This window comes from Psammomys obesus, unplaced genomic scaffold, assembly GCF_907164565.1.
Source record: "Psammomys obesus unplaced genomic scaffold, mPsaObe1.curated_primary_1811, whole genome shotgun sequence".
Classification (NCBI taxonomy): Eukaryota; Metazoa; Chordata; class Mammalia; order Rodentia; family Muridae; genus Psammomys; species Psammomys obesus.
The window spans coordinates 7128803-7154997 of record NW_026596147.1 but is presented as its reverse complement, the minus strand read 5'-3'; the positions used below and the strand labels follow the sequence as shown (position 1 = coordinate 7154997).

At 45.7% G+C, this 26195-nt stretch overlaps 1 protein-coding gene across 3 annotated transcripts in view; it reads right to left on the bottom strand.

Moving 5' to 3' along the window:
• The window catches only part of Acsl1 (acyl-CoA synthetase long chain family member 1), a 65356-nt gene that overhangs the window by 21577 nt on the left and 17584 nt on the right, over nucleotides 1–26195 (bottom strand). For 2 of the 3 annotated variants that reach the window (XM_055593657.1, XM_055593655.1), the window contains exons 2-7: nucleotides 22007–22227; nucleotides 11023–11137; nucleotides 7308–7372; nucleotides 3661–3762; nucleotides 1581–1680; nucleotides 1228–1406 (exon numbers count right to left, since the gene is read on the bottom strand). In XM_055593657.1, the coding sequence (XP_055449632.1) occupies nucleotides 1228–1406; nucleotides 1581–1680; nucleotides 3661–3762; nucleotides 7308–7372; nucleotides 11023–11137; nucleotides 22007–22201 (756 nt within the window). In that variant the 5' untranslated portion in view covers nucleotides 22202–22227. Of the gene's footprint in view, nucleotides 1–1227; nucleotides 1407–1580; nucleotides 1681–3660; nucleotides 3763–7307; nucleotides 7373–11022; nucleotides 11138–22006; nucleotides 22228–23829; nucleotides 23904–26195 lie in introns of those variants that run through there. The other variant, XM_055593656.1, reaches the window with a different exon arrangement.

Sequence of the window (26195 nt, the reverse complement as noted above, 5' to 3'; positions counted from 1 at the left end):
CTCCCAAGCTTGCTTTTTGGTTAAGGTGTCTCATCACAGCATTAACAACCCTGACCAGGAAAGCAATCAAACAAGAATTCATGTCGGAATTTCACTAGGATCTACGGCAGAAACCTGGAGAAGGGAACTGATGAGGGCAGGTGAGGTGGCCCTCACTGTCAAGACTGATCTCTCAAGTTTGTTCCCCACTCCTCCATGGTGGGAGGAGAGAACCAACTCCAACAAGCTGTCCTCTGACCTCCACACCTATACCATAACACACACACACACACACACACACACACAGAGAGAGAGAGAGAGACAGACAGACAAAAGAGGGACAAACAGAGGATAAGACAGAATTCTGTGTCTGGCTTGGTTTCAGAGATAAGACAGTAAGTAAAAAGCAGTCAAGACTAAAAAGAACATACGAACTCAAGACGTCCACCTGAGTGTGGTCAAATGGCCTAGCGCCTGTGTTTACTGGCATGGCTCACTGGTGCCAAGGATGCTCATGAGTGCCACAGCTCCTTCTGTGAAACCACTGTTGGGGATTCAGTAAACTAACATTGGGAACTGGGTATGGTGGTATGCTGGTTAGTTTTTGGCAAGTTGACACAAGCCAGGGTCATCTGAGAAGAAGGTACTTCAACTGAGGAAATGCCTCCATCAGAATGTCTACAGGCAAGTCTGTGGGGGTATTCCCTTGATTAATGATTGCTGTAAGAGGGCCCAGCCACCTCTGGGCAGGTTGTATAAGCAAGCAGATTGAGCAAGTCATGGGGAACAAGCTAGTTGGCAGTTCCTCCTGCCCTCATGTCCCTTCATGATGAAATGTGATTGGGACATGTAAGCCAAATAAACCCTTTTCTCCCTAAGCTGCTTTTAGCCATAATTTTAAAAACAGCAACAGAAAGTTAACTAGGACAAGCAACCCACTCCTGTGATCCTAGCATTTGAGAGACTAAAGCAAGACTTGTAGCTAGAAAACTGCTACAAGTTCAAGGCTATTCTGAGCTCCAGAGTGAGTTTCAGACCAGGCTTGGCTAAGAGTGAGACCATCTTAAAAAACGTAGCCAAGCAAAACAAAACAAGTAACTTTTGCCATGCAAGTCTAGTCTCCGTGAAGTAGCAAGATGAGAATTTCGTCCTGTATCTTTACAGTGGCTGTGACCAGCACTTAGGTAAACACAGTGTCATTGGGTACCACCTTCGACCCTGCAGAGTGGGCCACGTGGAAGGACTCACCTCCAGAGCCTTTAGGCTGATGATTTCTACCCCGCACTTCTTGCCTCGTTCCACCAGATCACTGCCATAGGAGTCCATAATGACTATGATTTTAAGGCATGGTGTTAACTTATTCTCTACACTTTCTAATAACATTTTGGCCTTTTCTTGCTTGTCGGCAAAAATCACAGAGAGTTCACCTGTAAATAAAGAAGTGATAAGGAATGCATCCTGAGATGTTAAAAGCTTGGCTGTAAGATGTACACACAGATACTGGCATAAAACAATGTCCCCCTCTGAGCACAGACAAATGTAAAGTCACTGAAACCAACGCTCTAACTAGGACAATGGTCACACAAAGCGCAAAGACATACCTTTGTTTACTATGTAGGTGATGGCTTCGGCTCCGAGGGTGTCGTAGAGTGGGACAACCACCATGGAGTATGCGAAGCATCCCTGCTCGATGATCACCCACTAAAAGTGGAAGCCACAGAAAGAGAATGAGACGCCTTGACAAAATCACTGCAAAGGGCAGCATCCGGAAGCTCGAATCACAAGTACTGACGGTGGCAGAATTACCATCTGTCTGTCTACCACTGTGCACCAGGAAAGTTCAAAACAAACAAAATACTTGCTCCTCTTTCTTTTATTTTTTCTATTCTTGAAATTGTCTCCTTTTTCTTTAAAAATTCATTTTTAAGTTAGCATACAAAAATTTGCCTGTTCTTAAAACAGATAGCAATCTTCCCAAAGAACAGAGGCAAGCATGTAAGGAAATGATCGTTACAAGGTAAGGCAGTAACTGACTTGGAGAGCAGGACCTTGCTGTGGCTTCTAGATGGGTGCAGGTGCCTTGGTGGGGAGAAACCCGAGTCTGTCATATGTAAGACAGGCAAACTTTAGAGCCTGCAGGTGACAGGGAAAGAGAACAGCAAGGGAGGCCAGTGAGCAGGCAGGCTGGATAGCAGCCTGGCTGTAGGGGTGAGCTGGAGTGAGCCTGTGCCACAGGGTCTGCCTTGTCCACGGGCCACATGAACAACTATTCTAGGCAGCACAATGGCTGTGGGGTTTGAGGGAGGTCAATCCCACAGCAGTGCAGAGGATGGCCAAGGGAGGAAGATCGCCCATCTATCAAATAAGAGTGCTGTCTTAGAAAAAAATTCTCCCAGGTAAAGTGGCCGGAGAAAGCAGTGACATGGTACCTGGGTATCTTGCCACTAACCTCAGCTGCATAGCAACTGACTGACTTCCCAGACTCTTGTGGCACAGTCCCTCTTTCACTTCAAGACACCCCTTTATCTCGCTGCGTGGACCTGGAGTTTAAGATTTCCTCCCTGACTCTACTCAGGAGCTCTATGTCCAGAAAGCTCTCCTTGGCTGATCTCACATAATCCTTCCATAATCCTTCCACTTACCACATTTTAGAGAAAGCACTAGTAATCTATCCCTTGAAGTAACGGATTTGTTCTGTGATTTGTGTTGATGGTGAAAATTCTACTGGAGCAAAAACTTTGGATATGTTTCTGAGATATGAAAGAAAACCAAATCATCCCATGAGACTAAGCACAGGCCAGCTGTGGATGGTGCTGCTTCTTTGCAGAACATGAGACTCAGGGATAGAAGGACTTATAAAAATAGGACACAGCTCAGGGATAGAAGAACGAAGATGCCTTACTGAACATAAGCAGATTTAAAAAAGAAAGACAGAGAAAGAGAGAGAGAGAGAGAGAGAGAGAGAGAGGAAGAAAGAAAGAAAGAAAGAAAGAAAGAAAGAAAGAAAGAAAGAAAGAAAGATGCTTGAGTTTTTCCAAGCAGCTACCGTTAGCAGTAGGGGCTACAGGCAGTTGGGAGCCACCTGAAGCGGTGCTGGGAAGCAAACTCTGGTCCTCTGCAAGAGCAGTGTATGTATGCTTTTAACCACTGAGCCATCTCTAAAGCCCCTCAGGTCCCTTTTCTGAAGCACTAAGTGTGAGTCTCTGTAGCCAAACAACAGCTGTGTATGGACACAAAGGCCAGCTCATAGTAGGTACTTCATAGTAGGTATTTTAAGTTTGGAAGTTTGAGCCAAAGAAAGGCTCAGACCTCTCAGGAATAAGAGTTTGCTACTAACAAAAATGTATGCAAGCTTCTCTACTGTAATTTATTATTACTAACTTATTAATGCCATTTACCCAGTCACACAGGTAGCCCTTGAAGGAAGCAGACTTATGATTTGACTTAGGACCTGAATTAAGAAAAATTAAAAATTAAAAAAAAGGGGGGGATGATTTTTTTTTTTCTCTTGAAAGTTTCAGAAAAAGTCTCAGATCGGGATTTCATACTTGTAACTTTCTAAAGCAAACCACAAATCCGTATTTCCAGCAGAAGCCAGACAACAAAATCTAGTTCCCAGTAGCTGCAAGGAAACCATGGAGGACTCTGGAACCCCGTACAGTAAATGCTGCTGGTTGATACCTCCGGCCGGTTTTGAGAGAAGATACCGATGAACTGCTCTGGGGAAGCCTTGAGCCCCTTCTGGATCAGTGCTGAGCCTATGCACTCAGCCAGTTCTGCCACCTGCAACAGAGGGAGGCAAGCGTTAGGAAGGAGCAGCATTCTCGCTGCACAGCTCACTGGGTGATGCACTAGTGTCTCAGCTGCAAGCAGAGCTCTCTGCAGAGAAGGAGAGCTATGCTTAAAAAAAAAAAAAACAAGTTTGCACAACCCAAGATTTTACTCACCACAACTTGGCTCTAGGATTTCTTCTGCAAAGCAAATTATTCTCATTTGCAGGTCATGGGTGACCACACACCTGGGCTTCCTATGTATGTATGTTTCTATTTTAGTGTTACAAAATGACAAAGACAATAAAAAGACATTGTTTTCTTTTGGAGGAGAGGGGACTGTTGCTTGTCTGCAGTGCTGGGAAGAGAACCTAGGGCTTATACACATTAGCAAGAACTGTAACTCCCGAGTACTTGCTTTCTTCAGCTGCTTCAGACTAGCCTCAGACTAACAGACCTAATGCTCCAGCTGCTGGTATGAATCACTAGGCCTGGCTACATTTCTTTCTCACTTATAAAAGTCTAGAAAAGTGGCCAAAACCATCAACACCTGTCATTTGTATAAACATAGAAAAACAAGGCTAAACTTCCAATTATTTGCTTGCTTGTTTGTTTGTTTCAAAGATAGGGCTTTTCTGTATCATCTTGGCTGTCTTGGAACCTGCTCTATATATCAGGCTGGCCTCGAACTCATGGACATCCACCTGCCTCTGTCTCCTGAGTGTTGAGATTAAAGGCGTGTGCCACAGTGCCCAGCTAGGACTAAGCTTTTACTACGGCACTCTACATTCTCATTCTTGAGATTTCTTTTTGGTAAATAATGCAATCTTAGAAGGAAAGATTTTTAAAGGCCTTATGTACAAAGATACAAATTTCAATCTAAAGATAATAATAACTTTAACAAAACAACAAAATTATCTTTAGCTAATAAAAAGAACAGAAATAAATAAAAAGAACAGCTGCATGGCTAAGCAAATAACAATAAAGCCCCAGAAAATGACAGCTAGGTAGCTTGCAAATGCTATAACTATGAGAAATGAACAGTAAAACTGTAAATGAAAACCAACATAATAATATATGAACATATATATGTATAATATATGTGTATAATATATATATATAAACAAAACTTAGACAGGAATATATATCCAAGGCTACCCTCTTGCCACTCCTACTCTAAATTAATTTTTTAACATTTAAACCTTAAAACATGGAGTTCTTTATGCTCAAGAGTTCTTTTAAGGCCATGCCAATAGAAAAAAGAGCCATACCCTTCTATCCTTGCCAGGGATCCCATTGCATCTGGTACATGGCACTAGCCCAGCCCTACCTAAGGGAATCAAAGTGGCACTGGCCAGGTGACAGCAGAGTGACACACTACCTTCTCTTCATGACCAATTCACAAGTCTAGGTTGCATTTAAAGGACTGGACTTTGAGAAATGCCTGAAATTGTTTGTAGGGCTTACTGGGGCAATGCACATACATTTGTTTCTAGAAAGACGATCCATTTTGCTCTTCAGAAAAAAAAAAAAAAATCTCAAAGAGATCCTTACTTTCCTAAAAGTCAGTCTTGCTGGGTGAGTAGAAAGTAAAGTGAGATAAAGATCTCCACAAAGCCAAAGCTGGCTTCAGTTAAATTCAGCTGTGTCCCTCGCCAAGCTTCTGCCACGCCTCTGGCTCAACTGTGCAAATCGCATGGCAACATCTTCAGAAAACCTCAGGGACTTCCACTGTGCCTTGAACACCAATCCACAACAGCTGTCTCTCTCCCCCACCCCCGCCAGCACATCTAAGAGAAATAATGCAGAGAGCACTAGGGGGGTCTGTGGGGCCTGGGGGCTGTCATACAGTGCCCAGTGTCCAACACACAGTCGTGCTACAGAGACTCTGGAAGCGGAAGCAACTGTCTTGGTGTTTTAAGGTGGTCTCCTTCTGTAGCCCAGAGTTGGACTCTGCCTCAATATGTATCCAAAGCTGACCAGGAACTCATGGTGATCCTCCTGTCCTCACTTCTCCTGTGCTGGGTGGTGTGAGTTAGCACTGACTTATGGGAAAAAAACTGGATAGAACTTACGGAAAAAAACCCGATAGAAACTGGTTTGTGCTTTGGTAAAAGCCAAACACAAAGAGGGAAATCCCTCCCTGGTCACGTGAGCTCCTGGCTCCTGCCACAGGCAAGGTATTACAAGCCAAGCGACAGACAACTGCTACCCAAGCAGAGCATTGGACATTCATTCTTGTCCACTCTCTGAGGAAAAAGGGAAACTCCAGGGCCTCGCTCAGTCCAAGGAGCTCTGACAGGTGCTACTCAGGCTGGGTTTTGTTGCTCCAAAGGACAACCCTCCCTCCTACATCCACACCTTCAGACAAGCCAGCTACTGAAAACAGAGGAAGAAAGTCAATTTGAATTCATGAGTGTCACAGGATTACCTGGCCCCAGAGCAAGCAGCAGTGGAGCCCAGGGACTGAAAGCCATTTCCTGGACAGCTGTGTAGGAAAAAGGAAGGCAGTTAAACTGACTCGCAGCTGCGCCTGCCCATCCTGAGGCCAGACCGGAAAAGCAAAGCCAGCTTGATTCCATGTAATCATGATGAAAATACAATGTCCCACTGCTCACAGACCGTGATTTGAACAGTCAGAGCCGCTGATGAGTGGGGAAAAGAGCACTGAGTGTGAGAGTGTGGAGACCCTGGCTTTCCGTTTCTGCAGATGGGTAGGAATCTCCTCCGAAAGTCTGTGCTCTCCCTACAGCTGACGAGGGGTTAACAGCCACACCCTGGAGATCAGGTCGAGGACAGTTTTGAGGATCAATGAACAGATGCCAACATGCCCAGACCTGGCTCAGCTCCTGCTTCTGCCACTCGGGCAAGTCACACCTTCTCCTGAGGCATGCCTTCCTCATCTGAAAATAGGGACACTCCACACTGGGCTTTCTAAGTTTCCTAGAAACCCCTCAGGCGAAGACGGGAGGGAAGCATTTGCTTCTGGAGATTCCTAAAATTTCTGAGATTTTGAAAGATTATACTTCACAAGAAATCCATATAGGTTCCCAATACAGTTCTTTAATCAGTTAGCTAAAGGTTTCCAAAATTTTCCATGTTCTGTTTTTCCTCAGAGGCTCCATGGCTTTCTCAACGTACAGCACATTTCCCGGGCCAGCAATCAGTGCACCCGCCCATCTACAGAGCCGGTCCTAGGGTTTGAAATGGCCCCACAGGTTCACTTGCTTAAACACATGGCCTCTAACTAGTGGCAGAACTTTGGGAAAAGGCAGAACCTTTTGAACATGGGGCCAACCTGGCAGCTATGGGGTCCCAGGGACTGGCCTTGAGGGTCTAGGTTAGCTGTGCTTCTGATCTGGCTCAGCTTTCAGATCCAATGAGCTATAACAAGCTATATATACTATCAGCATGCACAGCCAGGCACCACATCTTTCCCACCACGGCGGACTGAACACCAATAGATGGGAGCCCAAATCAACCTCCCCTCCATTCAGTTGTCTCCATTGAGCATTTGGTCGCAGCCATGAGGAGAGCTATCAGAGCCGGGGAACTCACCTGTTTGTAGGTGATCCACTCATAGGGCTGGTTTGGCTGTCTAGACCCTAAACAAGGACCGTTGTCTACAAAAAGAAAAACAAAGATGAAGCAAAAGACGGCCTTGACCTTAACTATTCCTCTATCATTTTATTTGTTCCTCTTGTTACTCCTCACAGTGTCAGACAGACTCACTCTTCAAATTAGAAATAGTGAGCTCAGATTAGAAATGTCCCCTTGCCCCCTATCCAAGTTTGAAATAACTTTTCTATTTGTTTATTTGTTCTGTTTCTTAAACAGAAGGATGAGGTGATAAATAAAGAAGAAAGGCAAATATTAACATGACCATCTTTTTCTGTTGGTGGTTTTGGTTTTTTGAGACACGCTCTATTATGTGGCTCTGGCTGTCCTAGAACTCTCTACGTAGACCAGGCTGGCCTCAAACTCACAGAGATCTACCTTCCTCTGCCTCCAGAATGCTTGGGTTAATGGTGTGCAGCACCATACCCAGTTAACATGATTTTTAAGAACATTTAACCTGTGACTTTTCCTTCATGCCAGTGGCTGAGTGTGGAAATATTACAATGGGTTTTTAGAAGAGGCAGTCATTTCTATGGAAGCTTCAGGCGTTCCAACTCAGAATGAAATGTTCACCCAAAGGTCATGTGTTGAAGGGTTAGGTGGCAGGCTTTTGACACATGGAGTCCTAAGGCTCCGACCTAATCACTGGGTTAATCCCTTGGTGTGCTTATGATAGGATGGCAACATTGGGAAAGCATCCTTCAGGATACTGTCTTGCCTTGGCTACTTCCTGCACCCTGTCCAGCCCTGATGACTTTCAATCCCCACCCACAAAGGAAGGAAGGGGAGGAAAGTGATGATGTCATAATGTCTAGGTTCACCAGTCCATGTCTAAATATGTAAAGGTGTTCTGATTTGGTATGGGCCCTGACAAGCCTGGTTCTATTATATAGTTTATGTCTAGAGAATCATGGCACACAAGTGGATTCAAATTATCAGTCAGCAGTTGGGAGGATGGTATAAACTGGGCTCAATGACTTCCCTATTATCCCTAATAACAGATTTGCCAGAACACTCTTTTTTCCAGACCTGCTACAGTTTACAGTAGTATAACTAAGGCTGAGAGGGCATGTCAGGGTCACCAGTGCTGCTTCTCAGATGGGAGACCCCTCAGCTGTAGGAACTGGCTCCATATTATTCCTCAAGATCTGCGACTGGCAAACTGCAGCCAAGGGCCCTGATGAGCCAATGGCTGTTTTCGTAAGCAATGTTAGTAGAACACAGTCTACTAACTCACCCGCCTACGTATGAAGATACAGAGATTGTATGGCCCCAAAAGCCTAAGGCTTAACATATTTACTGTTTGGCTCTCTATGGGCACAGCACACTGAACCCAGTTTAAAACTGTGGTGTTTAGGCACCAGCTCACCTGCAAACTTGAAAATCTTTGACATGACTGGATGAGCGTGAACATGAGCTTTAGTATTTTTTTAAAAAGCATCCCCAGCTAACATTAATGTACATCTAGGTGCATCTTAAAAATATTAGGTTTAAGGGGACTACAGAAATGGCTCAGTGGTTAAAAGCACTGGCTGCTCTTCTAGAAGACTTGGGTTCAATTCCCAGCACCCATATGGTGACCCATATGTAACTCTAGTTCTGGTGGGTCTGATACCCTCTTTTGGCTTCTGTGGACATTTTATGTAAATGCTACCAGGCAAAACATACACATAATAATTTTTAAAAATTTAAATTAGGTTTAGGTTCTAGGCTAACTTCTCCTGCCCATGAGCAAACTTCTGGCCAGTTAAGCAAATGCTAGGCTTTGCTGATCTGTAATATTTTAATCCTGAGGACAGCCTAGCAAATTTCAAGTTTAGGATAAAAATCTCTTTCTTTCTCTCTCTCTGGTTTTTGGAGACAGAGTTTTTCTGTGTTGCCTTGGCTGTCCTGGATCTCCCTTCATAAACCAGGCTGGCCTTGAACTCACAGAGCCACTTACCTCCCTAGTGCTGGGATTAAAGGCATGCACCACCACCCAGTGATAAAATGATTCTTAAAGGGGGAAAAAAAAATGACTTAGAAAGCAGCTACCTTTAGTCATTGTGTATTTAGAAAGCTTAACTTTCCTTCTCCTGTGATTTTATTGAAGACCGCTCATTTTCCAATCAGGCAAGTGCCAATGGAACAAAAAGTTGTCTAATTGTCAGAAGTGCAGTGTGAATGCCACTCCCTGTGGCAAGGAAGTTACAACACATGTATTCCTATGTAGCTTGATACTGGCTTGATCTACCTCAGGAAGATTTATTGCCATAGATAAACTCAGACCTTGATAGTACCTTCAAAAAGTTCATGTATTAAATGATAGACAAGGAAGTCTGCTTTCTCTCTACAATGGGCTAATAAGCCTTTTATGCGAAGATTTGTCGGAACACAGTGGCCTGAGCACTCAGACTATCCCACTGCAATAAACAGCAGGCACTGGAGTGCCCACATACTACTGGCAGTGTATCACGGAGCACAGGGAAAGCAATCTCCTCTGGGTCCTGACTGTAAGAGCGTCATCCGGCTACCAGGGGCAAAAACAGAAGCTAAAGTATGGATCTGAAGATCTGCTTCTAAGCCGGGCACTGGTGGCACATGCCTATAATCCCAGCACTTGGGAGGCAGAGGGAGGTGGATCTCTGAGTTTGAGGCTAGTCTTGTCTACAGAGAGAGTTCCGGGACAGCCAAGGCTACACAGAGAAACCCTGTTTCAACCCTCACCTCCCCTTCAAAACAAAAACAGATCTATTTCTATAAAGGAACCTAGGAAAGCAAAAATAACCCTTAAAAAGGATGTGTCTTCCTTCATGGAAAATTACTGAGTACCCAGTACAGACAGGTCCTGTGTCAGCGCTGCAGGGAGAGCGAAGCGGCAGGGAGAGCGAAGCGGCAGGGAGAGCGAAGCGGCAGGGAGAGCGAAGCGGCAGGGAGAGCGAAGCGGCAGCACGTGTTCTCAAGGAGTGTAGGCTAGAGGGCAAAAGACAGGCCAGGCCAGGCTGACACCTGTGTGCTGAAGACTACTTGGCAAGAAGCAGATGTGTGATGCTGACAGGAAAAGGGGGAGATGCCCCACTGGAGAAAAGAGTAAGATGGCAAGAGTAGGAAGATGTTTCCAGAGACAGTGAAGTGCAGACATGTAAAAAGAGCACTAACGTGTCAAGACACTGAGTGAGGGTGGGAAGGGCAGCGTTAGGATCGGGGAGAAAGGAAGTGTATGAGCATGTGAGGAGGACCAGCAGCACTCTCGTTTGAGGGCTGGCTGATTCAGGGAGTGGGGCTGGGGAGAAGCTGGAATGGATGGCCAGGTTCTCTAGGGTGTTTCTGATGGGTACTGCTCCCCTGGAAAGTCAGTATTTCTCGCAAAATTCCTATGTGAAGAGCCCAGTAAGCTAGAAAAATGATGGGCTAGGGACATCTGAACATTTTCTTTTAAACTACAGAAAACCCTGGAGTCCAGAACACGTGACTGTCCACCAAATGTAGGACATATTTGCCCCTGTATCACTGTTGGTCACAGAGAACACGTGGAGAGCCCTGTCCACTTTGAGACTGCCTCTAAACAAACTCCAGGAGACAGAACACTGCAATGCTGGCTGTGTGAAAGCCCGGCAGGTGTGCCTTTTTGAAAGGAAGGCGGAGCGCGGGTCACGGCAGCACAGCTCCGGCTTACTTGACACCTGCATGCCCCTCTGGAAGCCATCGTACAGCGTTCGGACATCATCGTAGTAGTACACCAAGAGCTTGTCACTGTCGAGGAGCGCCGACCTCCGTGCACCATCCGTACCCTATGGGAAGGACAGAGGCAAGCAGGATGTTAACAAGAAGCCCGCAGCATGGGGCCTCTAGATTTGATGCACGTTGTGGCCAGACGAAGCTAATCAACAGGCCGATTTTTTTCCTAAGACTTGTCATTTATTTGTGATACAAACACTTAAACTTTCCTGTTCTAGCAATTCTCAGGTAGATAATGAATACACTGTAATATATAATGACGAGACTGTAAAGTAGATTCTCTGAGCCTATTCCACCTACTGTACACCATCAACACATGCAATCACTGTCAGTTAGATATAAAATAAATGCAAACTGCTATGCGGTGGCTAATGAAGAATGAAGCTGAATGAAGAAATGCGGAATTGTTGACGTGCTAATGTTCAGTCAGCTGTTTCCTTGAAGAACATGGCAGCTCTGGAGGAATGAGGCTAAGACAAGGGGGCTGTGAATGGAATCTTGGGGAAAAAGAAGAGGATGAAGAAGAGGAGGAAGAGAAGATTTATCTGTTGCAGCTTACAGATTTATAAGTACCTGTCCTGCCGGACAAGGCCAAAGAGAGAGAGAGAGAGAAAGGACGACAGGAAAATGCCACCATCGCATATACTTTAACAATCCTCAAAGGCATCCACCAACAGAACAGAGATCGATCCTTCCCTGAGGAGGAAACAATAGACCACTCAATTTTACCCCCATGAGTCACCTACACTTGAGGTTACTGCTACAACTCTCTCTCATTTCCAGCTACAATACAATCTGTTAGGACCTTCAGCTCCAGAGTGGTGTCTCAGGGTTAAAATCGTCAGCTACTGAACATAAGTGTGAGGAGATGCGGGTCTTTCCAGCTGTTGATGCGCAGCATGGACTGGTGTGTGCACGTGCTGCTGAACATCTTCATCTAAGCTGTCTCCACCTGCCAGGGCCTACCTACAGGGAGTCTTGAGCATGGACAGAATGTCAGTGCTTAGCCTCCTGAAGTAACAGGAGCTATGGATTTCTCTAGGACCAGAGATACTATGCAAGGTCCAGATAGCCTCAGGAACATGCCTCTAGGAGTTCAACTACTAGGTTAGAGCCCAATTCTCGTTCCACATTTCAAGGAGGGAAATTCACACTTACAACACACGGGAAACCCTTGAGGGAAGTTAGACCATGATATGAGACCTTCCAGCACCACAAGAAAGGACTATCCAAAAAGTGGAAGAGATCAGAGATCACTTCTGGCTTGAGGTTTGATGAAAGAAAATAGGAAGCCACCCCACCAGGCAGGGTCAAAGGGCAGTCAGAGTTGATCGGCCCAACTCCTAGTGAGAAGCCTATAGAATGCAGGACAAAAAAAAAAAAAAGACCAAGGGCATAGAAATAGGAAGGAGTTGATAGGAGTAGAGGCTGAGATGGGAGGTTGGCTGCAGAAGGGTTATATGCCATAAATTACTACCTCCTGGGCTTGGGTCCAATCCACTTTACCCACCAAATGAAGGCCAGGCAGCCTGGCTGTCCCATGCTGCCCACAGGGTGTCTCATGACACTCTGCTCAGGATGGTCCCTTCCTTACCACTCATCCACTGTCGGTGACGGGAACGTTCATGGCATTTCTCAATACACTATTATCACCTGAAAAGCAAGGACGAGGCCTGCATTCCAGACAGAGGCTCTCCCAGCTCAAAGTGGAACAGCTGGGATTAATAGGTAAATAAGGCACAAGGAGCCGAAGACTTCTGCTATGGCTTGAATCTGAACGGTCCCCCACAGCCTCCTGTTTTGAATGCTTGTTCCCTAGCCAGTGGTGCTATTTTGAAAGGCTCTGGAGACAATAAAAGCGTGTCTGCTTGGGGTGCTTTAATTGCACAGAGCTGCCTAAGAAAGCATTTTCCCCAGGTTCTGCCACCGTGGAACTCAGAAGTGACTGTGGCCGTGGTGCAAGAAGGCCCAAGACTGCTCAGGCTGACAGCAGAAATGGGTCAGTTTTTTCGTGGTACTAGTTGTGTGGGCATGCAGAATAGAAGAACCATGGCAGCTTCCACCAAGAATTTTAAGAAAATCTTGTGAACCAGGCCAGGCATATGAAGGTCCAATTTGGTGCAGGGAGGCCCTGAGAGGTCTGTAAATGAAGCTATGAAAGTGAAGAGTAAGTTACAACAGAGTTACAGGATGCCAGTGACAAGAACATAGGCTGTCTGCCAAGGAAAGCGTTAAACACAAAACAGAGCCATCCCAGGACGGAGGCTGTGTGTGCCACACACAGAGAGAGGGGCTTCCCAAGCCCACCAGAGCGCATATCACAAGTGCCTCTCGTGCTGGGCATGGAGCATTTGTAGGATTTGATGTGTGCCTTGCTGGCTTTGGGCCTTGCTTGGTCCTGCCTGCCCCGCCTTCCTTGTTATGCCACCATTCCTCCCATTCAGAATGAGGGTGTTTACTCTGTGTGGTTGTATACCGGAAGCATACAGGTTCTGTATTTTCTCGGAGCCCATAGCTAACTGTTCGGGATCTCAGCAAAGATTCTGGAGGTTGACTTTTAGACAGCGACAGATCTGTGAAGGCTGTGGGACTCTAAGTTGGACTAAGTGTATTTTATGTAGTGAAATGATCATTGGCCTTGGGGTCCAGGGGGCGGATGTAATGGTTTGAACCCACCCACAGGCTCATACTGTTACTACGTGTGCTCTAGCTAGGCACTCTATCAACAGGCTGTGGAACTTTCAAAAGGTGAGGGCTCGCAGACAGTTGTGGGTGACCAGGTGTAGGTGTTTTACGGTGTGGTGTATCTGACCTGGGTTTTTGGCTGGCTCTCTGCTTCCTGTCTGTGGGAACACGAACAGCTTCTGCAGCCAGAGTGAACTGGCGCTTTACAGTGCCTTCCCTGCTGTGATGGCAGAAACCCTGTGAGACTGTGAGGTCATGACCTTTCTTGCCTTAAGAAGTTGAGTCCGGTGTTGTGGCCACTGCGGTGCAGAAGTAACTAACACATCTTGTCCTTGAATGACCAGAGAGCCTCTAAGGAATACTGGCCAGTTCCAACACGAGGAAGATCAAGGACAGGCAAGAGGAAGTGTGGACCCTGAGGGGCACACTCACCAGGTTTTTCTTTGTTAGAAAATAAGTTTGGGTCCTTCCAGTTAAATATGTGGACCAGGCAAACAAGAGGTAGCACTCAGAAGGGTGAACACACAGACAAAAGAATGCACTCGGTGGTGGTGACCGTGTCCTTACCCCATTGGCGGGAGCTGGACCTCATAGTCTTATTTGATTAGCCCGTGTGACTTAAAGTCATAAAATTCCTGGAATGCAGCCCGAGGCCTTTGTGTAAACAAAGGTTTTATCAGGTTGGGATGGGGGATTAAAAATGTGCATAAAAGTCCTAAAAGGTGGAAGAGATGAAAAGTTTTATATTATTTAATAGAAAGGCTCATATTTAATATTTCTTACATCTTACAGCACAGGTCTACGAAACAAAGACTGGGGAAGCTGAAATTGTTAGGATAGGGATGGATAACGGATGAACCTGTGGCCAAGGGTGAGACCCAGTACTCTGGGTTTCCATATGAATGTCAGGGGATCCAAAAGACAAGTCCCAAGCAAGGGAGTGAAGATTAGCACCACAGACAGAAACGTAGCACAAGCGTAGACGGTGTGTAGGACAGGCCGAGGGGAGGAACTAGAGGGAAAAAGCATTTCCGTGGGCTCAGACTGCTGCAGTGGCCTCGGGAGGGGGCATGAGCAGCAGTGCCATGAACATGAGCTGTCATGGCAGGGAAAGGGGAAGAATCGAGGCACGGAGAATCACAGTCCTGAGTTCAGGGTAAGTCTGAGAAACAGATGGCGTTAGCTAACTAGTGATGAGCATATCCTTCAACACAGGACAACTCTCTCCATCTACTTCCCAATTCTCCAACGGCTCCAGCGCAGCGGTTCTCAACCTGTGGATCGAGACCCCTTTGGAGGGTCAAAGGACCCTTTGACGGGGGTGGAGGGTGTCACATGTCAGCTCTCCTGCATATCAGATATTTACCTATGATTCCTAAGAGCAGCACAGTTACTGCTATGAAACAGTAACAAAGTAATTTTATGGCTGGGGGTCACCACTAGGAAAGGTTGAGAGCCCCCACTCTAGAGGGTCACGTTTAGCTAAGTAATTCTTTACTTCAGTTTAAGCTTTTGGTGTTATTTAATCTTCAGGGCTGGGGGAAAGATGGAAACCAAACCACAAGTTAACTGTGTTCCTCATCAACTTGACAACATAACCCAAGGATAAGGTGTTTATTATAATTCTAATTATTAGCAATTAAACTAATTAGCAAAGGCTTGAAAATGAAGCAGTAAGGAGATGTCAGAGAAGAGATACTAACTCTCAAGTACAGGTAAAGCTGGGCAAAGGCCCCACTCTCGCTGAACTGTAAGGAAAAGGCTAGGGTTTGGGAGGAGAAATGGAAAAGGTCTTCCGTGTGGTCCTTCTAACCTGCAGTGGGGTAGGGACTGGGCTGTGCTTCAGAAACAGGCTCACTGTGCAGAGCCTAAGCGATCATGACTGGAAAGCAGGGGGTTACAGGTCTGCTCCAACGTGGATATGGCTTCCCAAGTTTACAAACAAGAGGGTGACTCTAAAGCACTACAGTCAAGGCCTTTGCTACCAGTGCTACCAGTATATTCTCCGGCATCTATAGGGGGCTAAGGTCTCTTTGAGATCAGCCTCTGTACACACTGAATTAGTAAACACAGTTCAGGTTGAATTAGGCTAAATTACAAAGTAAAAGCTCCAAATTCCCCTTGAGGGCAGGAATGGGCAAAGGCGGGGACAGGAAAGCAGGGAACATTTATGTCTCCTGATTCTGGAGACTACGTAACATATATGTACGTTATATATTATATACATTGTTATTTTGGGTTTATTTATTTTTATGTGTATGAGTGCAGATGTGAGGCTGTGAGCCACTATGTGGGTGCTGGAAACTGAACCTCAGTCCTATGTAAGAACAGCAAGTACTCTTGACCACTGGGACATCTTTTTGGCTCCAACATATTGGTTTTTTGTTGTTTTGTTTTGTTTTTTAACACTAATAATCAGCTGCTTTCTTTCCTTAAATTCCTAAGACCCTGTGTTCCTTCTGTAGCCTGGGGTTGGTGTAAAGGCTGGCAGCTCTGCCCCTAGCTCTCAGTCACCCCTGCTCCCACCCACAGAGCCCCCAGCACACTGCCACTGCTCAGGCACCTGCTGCATGTGTTTCACATGTCAACTCTCCTGCATATCAGGTATTTACATATGAGTCATAGAGAGCAAAATTACTGCTATGCAACAGCAACAAAGTAATTTTATGGCTGGGGGTCACCACTAGGAAGGTTCAGAGCCCCTGCTTATATTCAGGTTCCAAAAGGATGGGTGTCGTCAGAAAACAAAATTCAGAAAGGTTTTCACAATTCACTAAGAAGCCTGTTCAGTTTTGAGAAAGGTCTAAAGTCACCTTACCAAGGTATGAGAACACTGATGTCTGCAAAGAACCCGTAAACAGAGGCACCCTGAGAATGCTTTCTTTCTCTCTTATCCCTACTGCCCTGTCAGGACTGTCTGCTGAAGACATTCCAGATGCCCAAACAGCTGGGAAAATACATCCAGAAACTCTCCGGGTTGGTGGAAGTGGACTAGGAGACCGGAAGGTGGAGTGCGGGGTTGGGGGTGGCAAACCTTGGCTCATCTTTATTTGACCACTTGTACAATTATTTTGCAATCAAGACCAGGAGAGAGCTGGCCATGGGAAACAGTGACCACGACCTTGAGTTGACAAAGGGTAAGTCAATGGAAGTGGCTGCTACCTGAAAACAGGGTTCACATGGCGATGACAGATACACACCTGGGGTTTCACCGCACCACTTCTGAAGCCTCTTGGGTCCTTCCAGTCCCACACATGCTACTGACTGCTCTGTGTTCCAACACTCCACAGGGTGAGAATTAGTTTACATGTACAGATGACAGCAGAGCAGGACTTACTGTGTCATATTTATAAACAACTGCCGAAATAAACACATGCCACCATGGTTCCTAATATGGTTCAGTACTCAGCTGCTACTTTCCCTTCAATTACAGATCACTGGTCCTCTTTGTACAACTAAGTGGCTTTGACATTTTCCCAGACCTTCAGGCTTGTGTCAAACAGCCAGAGACACCATCATCCAACTGCAATCTCGTTCCATAGTACTTTCCACTCAAGTCTGATCCTGGGTGTTCTCCTTCCAGGAGTATTTGATGCTGCCCACTCCAACCAGAGGTCCCTGTTTCAGAGAACTTGGCCATGGGCTTCCAAGTCCCAAAGGGCACGCCATTCTTTAGAATTTCGCCATCATTACCCTTACAGGCCTGTACTTGTTTTATTTCCACAAGTGTGGTGTGAGTAAGTTTTCATAAAAATGTATGAGTCAACGACCCGCTCTGTTGTGATGAAGAAAGTGCATCTGCCAGTTTGTAAGCGGGCCTTTACACATATACATGGGAAAACAGAGCAGGTGGAAGCATGCCCCCACCTGCTCTCCATGTGGTCACATGGAAAAATCTCACTCCGTAACATGTCCCACAGGCCAGCTGTTCCTGTTGCAGTGTGCATGGGAGCTCTTACTTGGACAATGGCACTTAGCCTCTGCCACAGAGATGAGGGCCCTGAGCATTTCCTCTCACTGGCCAGAGGCTTCCCAAGGACAGGAGCCTGTCCTACCCCGCTGTTATGTACGCCGTGTGGCAGAAGCGTAAGCACTTGCCGCATGGATGCAAGCCTGACAAATGGATTCCACGAGTACAGGGGGACTGCCACACCCTCTGTATTAGATGTTCTGAAACATATGATTAACATGCTAAGAATCACTAGCCACATGCAGCCTGACACATGAATGTTCAGTTTTGACCCTCAATGGATGAGGGTCGTCAGCTAGCATGCATCCCCAATACCATTTACCTTGGAGCTAAGTCATCCAACTTGGAAACAAGGTAAGTGATACCCAGGGAGCTGGTTCTCCTAGTAGAAGCTATGAATCTGAACTTGAACCCACATTCAGTAACACACGTAGACACTGAATCTGCTAGGCCTGTGGTTTAGTCACCAGAAGCATATTCCACCCTAAGTTCTGATAGTCTAAAGATTGTTCTAGAAAGGCTAAGGGCTTACAGGACTTACAAATACATTTTCATGTGTTCCAATCTATTCATTTCAATAACTGGAGGAGAAGCAAACATGAGTTTCCACTGAAGTGGTAGTGGCAAGCCTTTCTAACCTAACTTAGCAGGTAAGGCACTCAGTGCTAACATCTACCTCTCTGTTCTTTCTACTGCCTCCTTCAGTGTCCAGTAATTCCCATGGATCTCCTCTGCGCTTTGTCCTTTGAGCATCAAAAGTGGGCTGAGTTCCCCTCCAGCCACATCTGTGTCTAGCCTGGGCCAAAGGCAGATCCAGAACAGACAGACAGTTGGAGTCTTGCAACTCTATGCCTTCCTCTGCTCCCCTATATACCCAACCACCTGATTCTTAACAGTTTTTGATTCTATAGCCACAGAAGCCACCATTTACCTTTCTTTTCTTCTTTGTTTTGTTTTGGCAGGATCTTGCCATTCAGCCCAGGCTGCCCCCCAAACTTTTGCTTCTCCTATCTCAGCCTCCCAAGTGCCAAACATACAGGCCTACATGTTCATTTTCAGAAGAGCTTCCACCCGAGTCCCAAGGCTCTGATTTACCTGGACCCATCTAACCTTACTTTACCACAGTAGTCCACCTCTCCAGAATTAAACTAACTAACACCAAACACACCACAGGCTGGGGAGATGTAAGCCTTCTAGCAGTGCTTGATAGAGACGCTATTTATGTTTTTCAGACATAAATATGGAGGTTAGAAGGGATATCAGGGCTGTCATGTCTTTATCTTCCAGGTCCTTCTTGTCAGGTCTAAGGGAAAGTCTGTTTCCCCAAACTGAGGGTTAGACAAAAGCCAGCAGTCCTCAGGAACTTGTGATGCTGGTTCTGTCTACCAAAGAAGCCATTTTTGGTATCACTGGCAGAAGGGACCAATGGCTCTGTGTGATGCCTTCAATTAGCATACCAAAGTGCATTCTGGGTTCCAGCTCCCTCAGTATCATAAATACCTGTTACATGTTTCAGAGTCTATCCTACATCCTGGCCCTTCTCAGCTGCCCCTACCCCACACTTCAGCGGCTCATGGGCTTCCACCACCTACCCATTCTCCTTGTAACCCTGCTACTTCGCTATGCTCTCTCGTCTGTCTTCTTCTCTTTCGTTCTCTCTTGGTCCCTCTTTTACCTCTGTTGGTCTTTCTGTCTTCAACTCTCACCTGCCCTTCCCGCTGTTTTCATTGCCAGGCCCACTCTCCTGGCCGTGTTCAGCCTACTACTTTCTCTTTCTGCTCTAGACTCTTCCAGATGCCTCTGACAGTTTTCTCCTTCATACAATAAAAAAACCTTCCCCTTTACTGTACCTTAGGTCATGTCATCAGTTTACACACTTCTCAGCCTCACAACAAGTCTTGATGTGCCCCTTGACTGCAGCCACCAGGGCCTGGACCCTAACCAATCAACACAGGTCTCATGTCACTGTCAACACCGTGAGCAGCATCTTCTCTAAGGGAATGTGAGGAACTCAAACATCACAAGCAAGGACAGGTGAAGAAAATAGGAGATCTTGTATATCAGGTATGGAAGTGATTTAACAAACAACCCACCCTCACAAAACCAGCCGTTTTCAGTCATGGAGCGGCACAGCAGCGTGGGTGTTCCCCCTGACCCCAAGGGTGAGGTTGGCCTTTAGGTCAGCTGGGCTCATGGGTGAGCTGCAACCACATACTCTGGGACAGGAAGTAGAGCCTGACTAAACCATCCTCAGTACAGCCACTTGGCAGAGCTGTACTGGCTTTCCTATCGGGTCCACAGCATACATCCATCTTCTCGACCACCCTGAGTGGTCACAGGAAACAGTACCTTAGGAAATGAGTGAGATGGCTTTCTTGCCAACAGAGGCCCATAAACAATGCTCATTAAAGCAATGTGTCTATAATGACACACTGAGTTCCCAAACTCCGACTATGTTTAAACTTAAATTTTTATATTTCAGTTTTTAAAAAGTAAAGCAAGTTCATTATTCCAAAAATCTCTGAATTCTGAAACTCAGGTCTACATCTATTTCTTATAAACAAAGAGAAAAATCAGAACTATCTACTGGATAATAAAATTATAATTTTAGTGTCCTGTTTATCTGTAATTGTAAACTGTTCTTCAGGGACAGAATATAATTGTTTTAATAAGGGGCAATCATTTCATGCTAAGATAGAACTTAAAACACACACACACTGGGTGCTGCAGAGATGGCTCGGTGGTTGCGAGCATTGCCTGTTCTCTCAGAGGACTCAGGTTCAGTCCCCACACCCACACGGCGGCTCACAACCATCTGTAACTCCAGTCCTGGACAGGCCATCATGTTTTGGCCTCTGAGAGTATCTGCATGCGGCACTGAACACTTATACACATACAGGCATGCATAAAAAAAAAACCAGAAATAAATCTTTCTTTGCACGTGTCCCCATAATGTCTCTTTAGTGAGAACTGGGCATTTCCAACAGTTACTGCTGAATTATTGGTGTCTAAACTTACCAGTCAGCTACCCTTTTGATAGTGGCAACGATGGTACTTGGGACACCAGGTGCCACGCAGAAGAGGAAGAATGCCACAAAGTCACATCAACTCAAGAAAAAGTTAAGTTCGTCACTGGTGTGTGGTAAGCTAGGCAGAACGCCGCCCGTACCGTCCCAGTAGAAATGAAGCAGAGAGCCTGGCTTTCTCAGTGACAGTCCCTACCTGTATCTGCCATAGACTACTGACACATTTGGTATATCTTAAGAATTTCATATTAGTGAATTCAAGAGCTGATTTAAAGTAAAGAACTAAAATCCCATCAGCAGCACAAAGCTATCAATCTGGCTGGGGCTTTCTATGGATAGGCACGCTGGTCTGCTACAGCAACCAATCTGGGGGAAATTGGGAGACCTTTAACCTCTCTATCTAAAAGCAGCAAAAAAGCAGTCTTTGTTTCACAACCTCCTTCTGTGGTGAAAGTAATAACTACCGAAAGCTAACTCTGACCAAAGCAGAGGAAAGAGAGTAACTGTGAGGCAGAAAGTAGGTGATGGGTCAAAGCACCCAGAGAACGTGGCTCCTTGGCTTGTGTTTTTCTGTGAGCTTTGGAGAGATTAAGTAGGAAAGGAAGAGGAGACAGGAGCTCTAAGGAAGATTCTCCATGTGGATGGGTCTAGAGACTTCCTATGCCATCCCGCCCACCAGCCCTAATCATACATGCTGGGCTTTCACGGTCATGGCTACTTCATGGCCTTTGGTTTGCTCTGGCCACAGACAACATAGCACTCACAATGAAAGGACATCTGTGTCCTTGCCTCAGGCTGTTTCCTCCTGTCCTGTCCTAGACCCCGAGGCTACGATAATCTGTTAAATGCCAATTAGAGCCTTAGCCTGTGTGAAGCCAGAGCCCCTTTCAACAGTGTGAGAGTGAGTTCTACAGATCAGATGTGCCACAAGAAAATTCCCTGTAGCTTCCGTTGCCTCTTCCCTGCCGGACCTGGCTCTGTGCTCTTTTTCTCCTGGTGGAATTTTCTGTTCCTCTACGCAGCCTAGCCCAGGGAAGCTCAATGTGATTTCTGGAACTACCTCCAGTATAACTGTGGAGAGACAGCTAACCCACCTCACGTTTTCCGTCCCTGTGCTCTACCTTTAGGTGTGTTACTACCCACCACTCTTTCTAAACTGTCCTCACCCACAAATCCATGAGGTTAAAGTAGTCAGAGAACGTGACGAGAGAGCCCACAAGGCAGGCTGGGACCCTACTTACCGCTACTTCCACAGACTGCATGGAGAGGTCACATGGTGGCTTCAGGGCCTTAGGCCTTGTGGCGTACCAGAAGGTGGTGAGTGCTGCAAAGGCTCCGAAACCCATTAGTGTGTTGGTTGGAAGGGTACGCACATACTGTCGGATGTCAATCAGCTCTGGCATTCGAAAATACCGGAACAATTCGTGGACTTCCATGGTCCTGTGGCTCCCTAGGCAGAACTCTGTTTGAAGAGAAAGATGCCATGTTCACTCCAGGGGCAGAACACTTCTCTAGAGTTCACCCAGATCAGCCATGAGGGCTATGGCTTGCTGACCAATCAAGGCATTAAACCCACAATCTAACAGTCCAGGTCCCTCCCCCCAAAAAATCATTTTTCTGATAACACTTTAGTCATTTAGTTTTGTTCCATTTCTCCATTATAGTGTGTAAAAAAAGTTTTTATTAACCACATTAAAAAGATTTTACTCAAAGAATTCTTGCCATAAAATGCTCAAGTAGTTCAGAAAAGAAAGAAATTACAACTTGGTCCTCTTCCACCTAAGCAAACACACTCAACCCTCACTATAAAGGTTAACAGGGATAATATGAGTGCAGAAGCATGAACAAGCCCAAACCACCTAAGGCCATCAGGTGCTCCATCTGCCAGGAGAATCCAGAACAAGTTCCCCAACAGGTAAAACAGACCAGCCTAAATTTCAACATGTCTCTCAGCTTCCCAACAAAAGTGGCTATAAATGTCAGGCGATCCGTGATTGGCTGCTCTAATTAGATCACTTTCTTCTATATTCCCCGAGATATTATAACTAAAAATGAATAAATGAATTGGTGTGATGGACTTTAAACAAATGCCAGAAGTGTACAGGGGTTATGGAATTGTATCTGCGAGAAAGGCAAAAACGGTACCGAGGCCTACTCTCCAGAACCAAGGCCTGCTTGTCATGCCTCACTGGCATGGGGAGAGTTTAGTCTGCCTGGCCGAACCTTGGTTTGCATCTCTGCAAAAGGAGATGAAAACATCCCAGTGAGCTTTCAGTACTACTAAAGGATTCCCATCTACACCCGAGGACAGTGCCACATACAAGAAATTGCTCAATAAATATTAGATATTGTAATCATTTCCTCTACCAAAGCTCTGTGATTAAGCCTGAGCTCGGAATACTAAGTTACCGTGGTGATAAAAATGCTCACCTATAGTTTACAGAGCCAAAATGAGAGGGCAAGATATACAGTAGAAAACTAGGTAAATAAATGACATATATCAAAGCCCCAAATAACATCTTATAAGCGATTTATATAGACTAGTCTAAAATAATTAAGTGTGCACTAGAGAGAGCAAGAACAGTTCTGGTTTAAACACTTATGGATGGATAATTGCCCTCAAGGCCAGCACACAGCTGAGGAAGAAATAGGAAAGGAGCCCAGACACTGTGCTAAACACCACGGCAATGCAACAGGTGCTCACTCTGCCCCTGAGAGCTCACACAGCACACATCCCTTTCAAAGCTAGGTCACAAGACTAAAAATGCTTTTTGAAATAAAAACCATCCTTTTAAATCAAATTTACACATTTCCCCCCACAGACTATCAGAATAGCAAGCTGCTTTCCCTAACCAACAATATGACAGGACTCAACATAATAACACATTGATTCAGCTTGTTTAAGCTTGTGCTATGGCTCAGAGCAAGAGTAAGCATATGTGTATATGTGTATACACACACACACACACACAGAGATTAACAATGCTAACAGAGAAAGAACAGATAAACAAGCGTCTTCAGATTTTGATTCTAGAAAGTACCCGTGCCCACAAAAATCACTCACCATCTGTGCCACCGACAGCTGACTGCTAGGTGACACACCACAGCAGAATCAGAAAAGGGCAGTGAGGATGGGGGTGGGGTGGGGGCCAGGGCAGCTCAGCGGGTGCTTACCAGGCCTGCCAAGGTCTTTCAGGGCATTAGTCACATGCCGAATCCTACCCTGCTGCCCACTGGGCTAAAGGTAACTAGCAGACAAGATCCATACTTGACTTCTTAGGGGAACAGAGGGTGGAGGATGGGCCAATGAGGAGCCAGGAGTAGAGTCACCCCATCGCTCCACCCATGGGCAGGGACCAGCATCAGTGAGGGTTGCTGCCAGGGGCAGTTCTTCACACAGACACTGTTTTCATTTTGCTCCGCTTCCCAATAAGAAGAGACAACAGATAGCCGCCGCCCCCCCCCCCCCAACCAGTGAAACGAAGGATAGAATACTGGGTGGGCTGTCTAACCACCATGAGACAGCTGGGAGAGAAAGATACCAAAACACACGCACAGCATCTTTGTTCTAGGTGCATTCTTAGGAACCGAGCCCTTCCTTTCATCCCACATATCTGAGTGCCTAGGGTGTACCCAGCACTGTGCCAGGCACCGGGAAGGTGGCCTTAATGATCAGGTCAACTTTTCTATGGTTGACCACCCAATGAGGAACAAATTAAATGAGCAAAGCTGACCAGAAGGGCCCTTCTGAAAAAAAGCAGATGTCTACACTGAGACTTCAAGAATAAGCAGATAAAATCAGGCCCAGGTCTTGTTGGCACCGGCCACTGAGCCTGCACAAACAGTATCATTACTTGGCGCACAATCCATCTTCATGATCTAACATGCAAATCTGCCTTGTCTTCCAATCATTTTATTCCACTTGTCTTTGCTGTCCTTCATCATTCCGAGTCTGAAGAGGCATTATCCACCCTTGCACACACCCCCATGGCCTCTTCTTTGCTCAGTGTCTGGGGAATAATTTCCATAACACCTAGATTGTGTGTTTTTATAGAAGCTGAATACAGCAGAATTACATCCTTGAGTGAGACTATCGAGTCATCTCTAAACAAGCAGACTCACACACAGGGGATTAGCTTGTCTATTTTAAGCAGTGGCAACTAAGATATAGAGTGTATTATGCAAAGAAAGTTTAATAAGGCTCGGAAGAAAAATGTTTCAAAAGCCTTCGGAGAATCATATATTAATAGCACGCATGCAAGAACATCTTATTAGATGCTAATCTGTAGTGTTAAGCATTTAAATCCAGCCAAATTCTTACATTTAGTGGGTAATAATGACAAGTAATAGCCATTTAATCCATGCTAGGAGCCAAGTACCATCCGAAGACCCACTCTACCATGTAAATTGGGAAGGCTTGCCCTCGAAACTATGCATGAAGAAGAAAATACATCATTTAGTCATGTCAAGAACAAGTATTAGGCGCTGAGAGCCTTATGAGCCTTTCTTTTTCCTTTCACTTGAATGCTGTTATGGAAAAGGTAATCAGATACTTAAAAAAATAGAAGTAGGCTTACAGTCAGTCAAAATGAGACCCTGTAAACAGCCATTTGTACTCTGTGTGATGATAGCTACCATGCTGAAGATTCAGTCCTGATTAGCCCTTGCTAATAAATGATAAAAAAGTAAGAGACACATGTGTTCTTCAGTCAGTGGTATTCTGTTGGGAATTTTCTAGGTTTTTTTTTTCAAAAGCAAATTTCCATATCCGCATCTAGCAGAGCTTATAGCTCAGGCACGTACATCATGCTGTTATCTGCTAATAACATAATTCGGTTGGCTCAAAGTCTTAGGAAGACATATGTCCCAGTGTAGAACATACAGGCTTGCTGGTGGCTAGCTGCTCCTCTGCGACAGCCACTCCTGTGCACCCTTCTTCCCCTGCTTACAGAACGTGTCTGTGGGGCTAGAGAGAAGGCTCAGCAGTTATGAGCACTTGCTGTTCTTTTAGAGGTCCTAAGTTCAGTTCCCAGCATCTACACTGGGAAGCTCCTGACCATCTACATCTCCAGCTCCAGGGATTCCACCTTCCTCTGACCTGTTGGCACCCACAAACATGCAGCATATAAAAATACAGAGAGACAAACACAGACCTTTGGGGGTTTTTTTTGTTGTTGTTGTTGTTTGTTTCTTTTGGTTTTGAGACAGGGTTTCTCTGTGTAGACTTGGTTGTCCTAGAACTCACTCTGTAGACCAGGCTGGCCTCAAACTCAGAGATCCACCTGCCTTTGCCTCTTGAATGCTGGGATTAAAGGCGTGTGGCGGCATGTACCCAGAAACACAGACATTTTTAAAAAGGGGGTTGCTCAGCTCGCTTGTCTGAAACACCTCTAACACTAGAGTCAGAAGCCACAGAATGAAAGGAAAGTA